Source organism: Trichosurus vulpecula, chromosome 5, assembly GCF_011100635.1.
Source record: "Trichosurus vulpecula isolate mTriVul1 chromosome 5, mTriVul1.pri, whole genome shotgun sequence".
Taxonomy (NCBI): Eukaryota; Metazoa; Chordata; class Mammalia; order Diprotodontia; family Phalangeridae; genus Trichosurus; species Trichosurus vulpecula.
The window spans coordinates 185,295,233-185,307,381 of NC_050577.1; the positions used below are offsets into that span (position 1 = coordinate 185,295,233).

Sequence of the window (12,149 nt, forward strand, 5' to 3'; positions counted from 1 at the left end):
TCATTTGCCGACTAAAAGAAAGCACTGGCTTCATTAATGCAACATTTCCGTTTGAATGTCTTTATCCAAGAAGGTTTTTCTTATCCACATGTTAAAATCACACAAGATTCCATGAGAGAGCGTAACATTAGCTTCATGGAAATTTTAAAAAATTATACAACAAAAATAGTATTATTAAAAGAAAAACAATAATAGACCAAGCAAAAGATTTACAAGATATATAATGGATAGTTTAGAATTGTGAAGTATATAAAAATATTTGAAAAGTAACCATGGTAATTCTCATTCCACAGTTAAAAGTTCAAAGCATGTGAAGAAACAATTTTCAAAAAAGGAAACACAAATTGTTAGATCATTAAAACAATGCTTGACCCCATCATCATCAAAGTGGTACAGATTAAAACAAACCAGAGGCATGGATTCACAACTAAATATATTTTGTATTTACTTTAATGCATGCATGCATGCACGCAACTGCTGCCTAGCCCCAGAAGGCAATGTGGCATAATGGACAGAAAATTGGCTTTGGAATCAGCGTTACTTTTAAGAAATACTGGCAGTGTTAACATGAGCTAGTCACTGAAGCTTTCAGCTACCCCATCATTCTTTTAAGTGTAAATTATAGAGCAGAGGCTGATTTCTACTAAAAGAAAGAATTCTATTACCAAGGGTTCTCTGGACCACTGAAATTACTGAAATCTGATCCAAAACACCACCAACCCCCAAATTAAAGGAAAAATAAAAACAAACCAGAAATTTTCCCCCAGTAGAATGTAACACTCTTTGAGGGTAGGGAATATTTCCTTTTTTTTTTGTCTTTGTATTCACAGTATTCATACGAAGTGTCTGGAACACTATAAGATTAACAATGTTTGCTAAATTTACTTCAACTAAGACTGTAAACTTGTGGGACTAGAAGAATGATGATGACCTAGCCAGGAAACGGAAAATTAGGAACGAGGTAGATTTTGTGGGACAAATAATGAGTTTCTTTTGGACTTAACTGTGCTTGAGATGCCTATGGTATATTTATAGGGGCAGGTAGGCGGTGCAGGATAGAGCACTGGGCTTGGAATCAGGAAGACTCATCTTGATGAGTTTAAATCAGGCCTTAGACAGCAGTATGTCTCTGGGCCTGAGAGAGTTGTGTGACCTTGGGCAACTCACTTAACCCTATTTGTCTCAGTTCCTCATCTGTAAAACAAGCTGGAGAAGGAAACAGCAAACTACTCCTGAATCTCTGCCAAGAAAACCCCCCAAAGGAGTTGAACATGACCGAAAAACAACTAAAAAATAACAAAATATTGTATCTAGTTAGAAATATCCAATAGGCAGTTGGTGAAAAGGGACTAAGAGCTTAGGAAAGAGACATTTTTTTAAGGAAACAATTTGTTAGCCATAAGAGATTCATTCCTAAATCAGCTATTGGTGTATAGTCAGTCAGACCATGAACATGTTAGATCGGAGAACAAAGCTAATACAAGCTAGAAAAAGTAAACAAGTGAAAAGGGTATGGCATACAACTATAAAACAACTCCACCTTGACCTATTTAAGTAACTTACTGATACTGAACTGATTATACCAATTCTGGATTCAAGGGTAACCAATTAATTTCAACTGCCATAACAAGGTAGCCAAAAAAGCAGTTAATATACTTTGGTCAGACAACACCTAACCTACTTGCCAAGTGAAGAAATTTGGCAGCCAGGGCAATAATGGTTTAACAGTATTTGTAAAATTTTACAGAGAAGGATGGTGGAAGGTCATCAGCCATATTGCCTCAAGACAAAAAGCAGCAGTCAGTGGAGGGAAAACCAAGGTTAAAGATATCTGGAAAATAATACATTATGACTAATTTGGATCCATATCATTACCAAGATGGTTCAACATAAGGAAAGCAATACACTGTCATATAAACAACAAAAACAACAAATTTCAATATAAAAAAACCCAATAAAATACAGTACTTATTTATGTTAAAAATCCTAAAAAGGACAGAGCATAGAAGGGCCCTCCCTTAATATGAATCAAAAGCATGTATTTAAAACAAGAGTTAGTACCAATTCTGATAGAGAAACACTAGAAATGTTCCCTGTACAAATAAGGATAAAGAAAAGATCTCTCCACACCCCACTATTATTTGATATAGTTCTAGAAGTGCTAGCTACAACAATAATACAAGAAAACAATATCAGTGGTAGTACTACTAGCAAAAAAGGAGAGAGAAAAATCTCTATATTTGGATGGCATGACGGTGTACTAGTCCGAGAACCCCAGGGAATCAGCAGAGAAACTAGTTGGGATAATAGTAACAATGCAGCAATTCATAAAATAAATTCATAAAAATTATTTCCATTTCTGTGTATTTCTCACAAAACTCAGGAAGAGACAATAGAAATTCCTTTAAATAAAACCACAAAATGTATAAAATGTCTGGGAATTAATTTACTAACACAAGATTTCTACAGATACAACAATTATATGATTAGAGATATTACCATTCATGGTTAGGCCATGCTAATATAAAAAATGACAATGCTACCTATGCCAGTGATATATTAAATTACTAAGGGGTTATTTTTTAAATACACAAAAAACAAACAAAATTAATTTGGAAGAATACAAAATTCACCAAGGAAATAAGAAAAAGCACCAAAAAAGGGGAAAAGTGGCATTACTAGATCTTAAACTACATCATAGAGCAGCAGTCATGAAAACTATTTAGCACTGACTAGAAATGGTATATTATATCAACAGAAAAGACCAGGTAAATGGGAAACTAGTGCCACTGAAAAAAATAGCCCAGTGCTTAACAAACCCCAGAACATAAATTATAGGGACAGAGATTCCCTTTTTGCCAACAACTGGTGGGAAAACTGGAAAATACTTTGGCAGAAACTAGGTTTAGTATCAGTAACATATACCATGTACCACAATATGGTAAAAAAATGATAGGCAAACTTTATATTTAAAAAAAGAAGAAAAAGAGCCAGGAGACGAGAATAAGATAATTTCACAGCTATGGCTAGGGAAAAACTCCTAACCAAATAAGAAACATAAGAAATCATAAAAAAAAAATTTGATTACACAAAATTTTGAGGTTTTTACACAAATTAATGAATTAGAAATAAAACAAATAAAATCAACAGCATTATAAGATAAACTATAGAGTGGGAAAATATTTAGATAAAATATCTCCTATTAAAAAAATCTGATACGCAGAGAATTGACAAAAATGCATAAAATACCACTGGCCACTCTCAAACAGCCAAATGGTCAAAGGACATGAATGAAATGCTTTCAAAACAAGAACTGCACAGTACAAATAACCACATGAAAACATGTATCAAATCATTAAGAATAAGAAAAAATACAAATTTGTGGTTTCTCCTCACACTCAGTAAATTGGGAAAGATGACAAAATATATAAATATTGAATGTTGAAAGACGAGCATGTTGAAAGACATATTGCTGAATGCTGAAAGACAGATTGCTGGTAGAACTGTGAATCGGTCCACCCCAAACTGGAAAGCAACTTGGTAGTACGTTACAAAAGGAAAGCCCAGGGAGAGACACAACTAAGTAAAGTCATTCCAAGCTTATTCAGGGATGGAAAGTGAAAGAGGACCAAATATACCTACCTCCCCCCGCCCAAAAAAAGGTCAATCTCTCCAAAGATTATTATAACAAACTCTTCATATCACCAAAGATAGTTGAACCAGAACTTTTGGTCTCAAACATCATAGTACTGGATGTAATTGTAGAGAAACTGGAAAGGGTATTGAGTAAAACAAAGATGGGAAAAGCAACTGCACTAAACCAAATACATAAAGAGCACAAGCCTCAATCAATAAGCAATTATTAAGCACCTATTTTGTGTGGGGCACTGTGTTAGATCCTGGAGATAAAAAGACAAAATGAATTATTTCTGGCCTTAAAGAGTGTATATTCTTCTGGATAAAAAAAAGCATGTACACAATAAGTAAATGCAAACTATTGGGGGTAGGGGCAGATTAGCCAAAGCGGTGTAAGAGATCATGTAGGTAGGTACTTGAAACGGATATTTTTTGAGGGGGGAAGGCAAGGTAATTGGGGTTAAGTGACTTGCCCAAGGTCACACGGCTAGTAAGTGTTAAGTGTCTGAGACCGGATTTGAACTCAGGTCCTCTTGTCTCTAGGGCCACAGTTCTACTCACTGCACCACCTCGCTGCCCTAGGTTGGCACTTGAGATAAGCTTTGAAGGAAGCTAGGGGGCAAACCAATTTGGAGAGTCCTGAGGTTAATAGTACCTCCTGAATGTGTCCCTTTTCTCAGGTCCTCATCACTAGTCATCTGGGCTATTTCAATAGCATCCCAATTGGTTTTCCTACTTCCTTTCTCTGTCTTGTCCAATTTATACTCCACAAAGGTGTACAAATAATCTCCCTAAAATGAAGGTCTGTTCATGTTATTGCTTTGAGCAAATAACTTCCTATCGTGGGTAGGATAAAATACAAACTGCTTAGACTCAGCATTTAAAGTCTCTCACAATCCATACAATTCTTTTGTGGGTATAGTGGGTAAAATGTGAGAGGATGCTGGATTTGGAGACAGTAAAGATCTGAGTTGAAATCCCGCCTCAGACCTTTACCAGCTGTGTCATTAGGAAATTCATTTAACTGCTCTGTGACTGAATTTTCTTATTGGTAAAATGAAGGGATCGGACGACACTTTTAAGATTCCTTCCAGTTTTGAATCTACAGGCCAAATCAATAATCATTTGTTAAGCACCTATAGACAGTAACAAGCATAATACACACATAAATGAATACAAAGTATGTACAAAACGGATACAAAGGAATATTGGTGGGAGAGAAGAAAGCACTAACGACTGAAGGGGGATCAAAAAGGTTTTATATAGAAGGTGGCATCTGAGCTGAGCCTGGAAGCGATGTAGAGATTCCAAGAGCCAGAGGGCAGAAAGGAAGAGTTTTCCAGTTACAGGGGCCAGCTTATGCAGCAAAGGCACATAGGTAGGAGACAGAATGTTGTGTGCAGGCCAGTCTGCCTGGCACCTAGAGTCAATGAGAGGGAGTAATGTGAAATGAGGAGGGTAAACAGGAGGTAGCAAGATTGTGAAGGGTTTTAAATTCCTAACAGGAGTTTGCATAGAAGCAAGAAGTCACCGTGCTACTTGAGCCAGGGAGTGATACAATCGACCAGGCTTGTGCTTTAAGAATATCAGTTTGGCAGTTGTGTGAAAGATGGCTTAGTTTGGATGGTTCTAGACTGGTGCACCTAGGTGGGGCAGTGCATAAGAGTGCTGGGCCTGGGGTCAGGAAGACTCATCTTCTTGAGTTCAAATCTGGCCTCATACATGTACTAGCTCTGTCACTCTGGACAAGGCACTTAACCCTGTCTGCCTTAGTTTCTTTGTCTGCAAAATGGGCTGGAGAAGGAAATGGCAAACCACTTCAGCATCCTTCCCAAGAAAACCCCAAATGGGGTCACAAAGAGTCGGACATAGCTGAAGACTACTGAACAAGTCTCTGTCTTTCTTTACCAGTTAGGCTATGATAATTGTCTTGGTGCAAGGATATAAAGGCCAGAACTAGAGAAGTTACCACATGAAGCGGATAGAAGGGGACTGATGACGAAGACAAAGGTGAGGAGGAAGATAACATCATGTGCTGAAAACAGCAGTTAGGAGAGTTTCCCTAAGATGTTAAGTGTGCGAGAGTAAGTAACGTATAATAAGCCTAGAAAGGTAGGCAGGTGCTAGATTATAAAGAGTTTAAAATAAGAAATAGACAAGCTTGTATTTTATCTTGCAGTGGGGAACCACCAAAATGTCTTGAAAAGGAGAGTGATATGGTCAGACCTGTGATTTAGAAATACAGCTGTGTGGAGAATGTATGACAGAAAATAGAGAGTATAATAGATCATGAGGTGGTAAGAACTTGGATTGGCATAGTTGTATATACAATTTTAAGTATTTATAGATTTTAGCAGAGAATCTCATCACAATAAAAGCTATCTGACTAAATGGAGGCTTCATAAAAACATAATAATAGGAACCTTACCCCCTGGTCTCCTCCTCATGACCCTTCCCCTTCTGGATCTTAATCCACTGCTCCAGCTGCAACATTGAATTGGTTCTCTGTATAACTCGATCAGACTCAGTATGAACCGGCACAGTATTAGGATGACTTCCACTTCTAAGGTCTGCAAGGCTAACATTGATTGCTTTCGTTTCTGAACCATTGGTTTGTGCTGGCCTGTAGCGTCCAGGCTGATTTGTGTTGGTCGTTAAACTCTCATACTCTGAAGGCAAAGAATTCAGTTTTACACTGTTAATTTTTGTTAAAGGTCTGTCTTGACCATCCTTCTGAAATCCATATTTTTCAGCTTCTAAGGCCCTTTTTTCTTCATTTTTTCTTACTTCTTTCTTTTTTTGGTTGCTCTGTGTCTCTGGCTTAATTAGCACCCTATGGTTGGAAATATTATTGACTTCTCTAGTTGGTGCCTTTTCAGATGTTATCTTATCCACCCTGAAACCAAAAAAAAAAAAAAACAACCCATTATAGATGATTCAGTCAAAGCAGATACAATAATAACCAGTATTATTGTTGATGTGAGATTCAAATGAGATAATCTCAGTGAAACACTTAACAAACCTTAAGTGCTATGTAAATATAAACTATCATCATTATTTTTTTCCTGAGATACACTCTAGGAAATAAACGGAGAAAGTCAATTTACTAATATACCAGATTGATAGATATAGGGTTATAAATGTTGGTGGTGGGGCATGTCCATGGGAGAGGAGAATCACAGCTGATAACAAATTTGCATAAATGCAGTGATATTAAAATGTAAGCATAATGTATTGGGATATTGGTGAAAAACATATGAATGCTTTTTATTACAATAAGCACTAGTAAGACCCTTGCAGCGTAATACCCAATTTTTGGCATATATGGAGAACCTGAATGAGAAATGTATAGAAGCAACAAAAATGGTTAAAAAAAAAGTTGGACTGAGACTAGTGAGAAAAGATGAAACAAAATTATGGGATAGTTTACAGAATTTTTAATTTCCAAAGAAGATAAAACAAAGGGAATGACATTAATATGGCAAAAGGGTTTTGTGTTTATTTGGCAGTTTCTGGAAAAGTAACATTCTGGAAAATGGTTCAGTTTACTAATGGAGATTGTGCAAGCCTCTCCCCCTACCCCACCCCCACTGTGCATTACAGAATAATCATTTAGTGCTGTCTCATGTTTTTCTTTAAATTACTCAGGTAACTTATATTCCATATTTTTCCTTCAATTCATATTCTTGAAAATTACCTAGAATCATTAATTATTTATAATTATTACTTAAAAGCCTTTGGTTTTTAGACTGAGAACTTTGATCATGCTGATACCTACTTTATGCCAAAGTTTTCTTCTTTTATCAGATGCTAAGTATAGCAGATTACTACTTAAGCCACAGATTTCTTCTATTAGATACTAAGTATATCCTTTACTTTAAATTTAAGTGTTCAATTTATGCCACATGGCTTTTCAAATTCTAATACGCTTAGTGGGAAAAGAGTTTAGGCTTCTTTAATGTCAGGGTATTTATATGGTGCTGTGGCAGAAGATAGTATTTTTATAAACAAATTAGAAGTGTAATGTTACAAAAATTCAGGGTAGCATTTATACTGGCAAACAAGCTAACTTTCTTTTTAAATACTGTTTTCTTAAGTGGTTATACTTCTTCAAAATTATGAGTTAAAAGTCAGATGTCTTGTATCCGTCTTTCAGTCTACTTGAATATTTAAATATCTGCCCTATTTCCATACACTATGCAATATTATGAATCTTTATTATTAAGTATTACAGAAATCACAAGAGTCACATATACCAATTTATCTTTAAAAACTGAGTGAAACAAAGAAACTAAAACAAAAAATAATATTAAAATGTAAGCTCTATTTCAAGTTGAACTTAAGTCATTATCACAGCAACCAAAGGAAGGACAGGTTGTATGATGAAAATCAGCTAGAATTAGAAATTATTTACACAGGAAAACTTGACTACTCTTGGGCTAAGAATTGTTTCAAACAAAAAACGATTACGCTCTAACTGGTATCCTTGTTTCCATTTATTTTTCTCTCTAAACTAATCTGCATAAGGCGACTAGATTTATTTCCTTAACCCTTAGGCCAAACCATATTATCCCCCTGCTAAAAAACCTTCAGAGGCTTCCCACTGCTTATAAGGTAAAATGCAAACTTTTCAGTCTGGCAAATAAGGCTGTCCACAATGTAATTATATGATGCCTTTTGATCTTGATGTGATTCTGTTCCCCTTCTTGCCGTATAGGTGCTAACCGAACTGAATTCTTAGCTATTTCTTGATTTCATAATTTTGGCCTTTCCCATCTTCAGAAGATGAGCATCATGCCTGCCATATATATATTCTTCCATGTCTTCCCTGTTGAAATCCTCTTCCTTCATGGTCCAGATTAATTATGTGCCACTTCTTTCATGAACATTCTCTCATTTTCCCAGCTTAATATACTATCTCCCCTTCTTCAGACATGTCTTAATCTGTGTAGAACACCTCTTTGCCCTTATCACAATCTATATATATATATATATATATATATATATATATATATATATATATATATATATATATATATATATATATATATATATGTATGTATATATGTGTGTGTGTGTGTATCTATCTATCTATCTATCTATCTATCTATCTATCTTAACTACCACCTCCAACACTGTAATATAGATTTAAAGATGAGAAGGTTGTTTTTTACCTTTGTATCACTAGCATCTAGCCTAATGCTTTCTACGAGTAGTAGACAATTAATAAATGCTGGCTAAATTACTTTATACTTAACACATTTGTTATATAAAGCAATATTCAATAAATGTTTATTTGTTGACTAATCAATGAATATTTACATATATTATGGGTTTCCTTCAAATTATTTCTTGGCTGATATAATAAAATTTTTATATAGAATTTTATTTAACTTACAGAGTTCAAGAAACACTAAAGTCAATTATAATTTCAAGTTTTAAAAAAAATCAGAGGAAGTACTTTAATAGTTTGGTATTCTTTTGTATATTTATGTGATGGTTTATGAAACTTATATAATGAAAGGAAAGAAATCAAAATATGAGGAAATATTAAAAATTGGATCATAAAAATACTTGATAATAAAACCATCAGCAAAAATTAAGTAAGGTAATTTACCTTACATATAATTAAATTAAATTCAGTAAAATCAATTCCCTTTTTGGGAGTAAAGAATTAAAAGAAACTATCTTGATGGAAAACATCTGTGTAGAATTTTATTGGTAACAACTAAAAATTTACTTACCTGAAATTAAAGGTAATTCTGTAACAAGAAAAAACATTGAAGTTCGAACATTAGGAATCTGGACTCATCTCTGATATTCTGACAGGTGAAAATGAGTGAATAGGAAAGATGGGAGAAGAAATCAGGAGGAGTTCTCACGGATTTTAAGCTGGCACTAAGAATTCAGAAAACCTACTAATCTTCATCAACTATGAACATAGATTTCCTATGATAACGATAAAACTAGCAAGCACTTGCACACAGATACACATGCACACAGAAGCAAAAACAATTATAGGGACATGTATTGAAATGAATGGAAGACGCATGATTGGGAATCTCAGCTATTTCTCCTATGTGCTTTTACCTTTTGACAGGTTCTGTCTGTACAAGTGCAGCATCTAGCATGGCTTTCATCCACAACTCCATTTCCTTCCCTGTATCAGTGCAGAAATAATAGGTCCGCATGTTTGGATGGGCGGCCTAATTGGAGATGACATGGCCATTTAATATTAAAAATATGAGGATCTGGTAAAAGAAAAATGGGGGAACAAGTTAAAAGTTGCTCTTCATCTAGTTTCCTTTTATTATTTTTTTAATTTAAAATGTCTTTTACAACAGAAAGTTTTATTTCAGGTGGAAGTTAATTTCAGTTACTTCTAAGATAATACATCTACTTCCATTGTTTCCCACCTTGTTTCTCTGATATTTTCAATATCAAATTAAGCTGATAGATTAAAAGGGAACAGAAAGTAAATTGGTTCTAACCTGAGTCCAGCCTTAGCAATTTTTACTGTTAGTTGAAGACCTCACCTCTATTTACCAAAGAATAATGACTCACCCTAGAATATCCAGCAATCAGTGGCAAAGTAAATTGAGATTCATGTTTCCTAACATTCTTCCCTTCCTTAAGCAACTTCCCGCAGTCATGAACAGTTCTGCTTAGAACAAGCTGTTTTAAGTAGGAGGGTTTTATTTCAAGGGGTCTGTGAACTTGATTGGAAAAAAAAATGCATCTTTATTTTCACTAACTTCTAACTGAAATGTACTTTCCTTCAATTAGGAATGTAGGCAACAAATATAGGTGTCCACAGGCTTTGACAGATCTCTAAAGGTGCCCATGATACAAAAAGATTAAGATCTAAGTGAAGCAATGGGGAGAAATATACATTATACATACATATATATGCACAAGTATATACGTATATACATATATACATATATGATTTGCTTCCCTTTCAAGGTTTAGGATTTAGTGAAGGGAAGATTTATCAGCTAATTGGATGCTTTTATAACTTTAGAAAGTCAAACTAAAAAAGTTAAAAAAAAACCAACTTAGTCTGGGGATCTAGCTTATTTTATTTATTTCGTACAGTGAACAGATTAACTGGTAAAGCTCTTCATTTTGGGTTCAACGAAACAGCTATGAATGAAACTAGAGACTACATAATCTTAATGCATGTAAAATTTGAATGAATTTTTGAGAAAGAAAGTGAATCAACATAGGTCCATGATACCAAGATAGAATTTCGACTTACCATTTTGAAATGTAGCAGTATGTAGGTCAAAGGCTTCTGAGACAGCTAAGAGCAGCTCATAATTCCAAATAAGCAAATAATACATTGGAGAGAATTTGAAGCATAAATTATTGTTCTTATCATGAAGATACAAAATATACAAAAAACTTTTAATAAATATTAAAACCACTAAGAAGAAAATCTTTTTACTATTATTCCTGAATTTTAATGTTGTGCTAAGTATACACTTAATATTAATGATTTCTGAATTTAGAATGAACAAAAAGTTAATCTTTTAAATGAACATAACTCAATATTAAGATGTTAACGTTTTCAAAATCTTAAGTCATCATTTTGAAAACTGAATTTTCCTATAATAATATAATTAAATACTATAAAGTATCCAGTAGTTAATATACATCTTCGTAGTAATTAAGTTTTCTAAAATAAACAATAAAACACATATCACAAGACCTTATTCTTCTAATATAAATGCAAATATAGAGCCTAAAAAATGTACAATATACTCCTTACCTTAAATGCATGTTTGCGATTAATGTGGTCTTCTGAGGTAAGCATAGCTATTTGAAAACTAGGTAAGAGAATGCTTCCCAGTATGCCTTCTTCTTTTTCATCTAAAATATATTTAATCAAAATTAAAAATGTTTCCCCATAGCAATGATCTTCTCAAAATGGTTTAACAAATTAAAAAAAGATATTTGTACATAAATTGTACTACGTTTATTGTATTTGTAGAGATGTCTCCCTTTTTCCAGTAGTTTAAAAGCCTAGTGGAAGCTCTAAGATATGGGAGGTGGGGAGGTCCCCTGTATGGTTTACTGGAAACAGTACTGGATTTAAGAGTAAGAGCACCTGAGTTTGAGTCCTAATTTTGCTATGTGACATTGAGCAAGTCACTTATTCTCTGGGCCTCAGTTCCTTCATTCGTAAAACAAAGAGGCTAGGTTAGGTAACTGAATCTCCAATACCCTTTCTATCTCTAAATCTATCAAACTACTATTAATTTAGGCAAGGAACCTGCCTCATTAATCTTTGCAGTAACTTCCAAATTGGTCTCTCAGCCTCAAGTCTCTCTCCACTCCAATTTAAAGTGGTTTTTTTTTTTTCCTGTGAGGATCCTGATTGTGGCTCCATAATATCTGAATGCTCATAGCACCTTGTCTGACCTGAAAAATATGAATTTGTGCTATAAAGATATTCTTGAGATTCTTCATGTTGGAGTTTCTTTCAGGAAATGATTGGTGGATTTTCA

General features: G+C 34.3%; 1 protein-coding gene across 8 annotated transcripts in view; it reads right to left on the reverse strand.

Annotated features, from left to right (window-relative positions):
- PLEKHA5 (pleckstrin homology domain containing A5) overlaps positions 1-12,149 on the reverse strand; it is a 196,476-nt gene that overhangs the window by 70,778 nt on the left and 113,549 nt on the right. For 7 of the 8 annotated variants that reach the window (XM_036758859.1, XM_036758858.1, XM_036758857.1 and 4 more), the window contains exons 8-10: positions 11,411-11,511; positions 9,727-9,842; positions 6,065-6,532 (exon numbers count right to left, since the gene is read on the reverse strand). In XM_036758859.1, the coding sequence (XP_036614754.1) occupies positions 6,065-6,532; positions 9,727-9,842; positions 11,411-11,511 (685 nt within the window). Of the gene's footprint in view, positions 1-6,064; positions 6,533-9,380; positions 9,399-9,726; positions 9,843-11,410; positions 11,512-12,149 lie in introns of all 8 variants that reach the window. The other variant, XM_036758851.1, reaches the window with a different exon arrangement.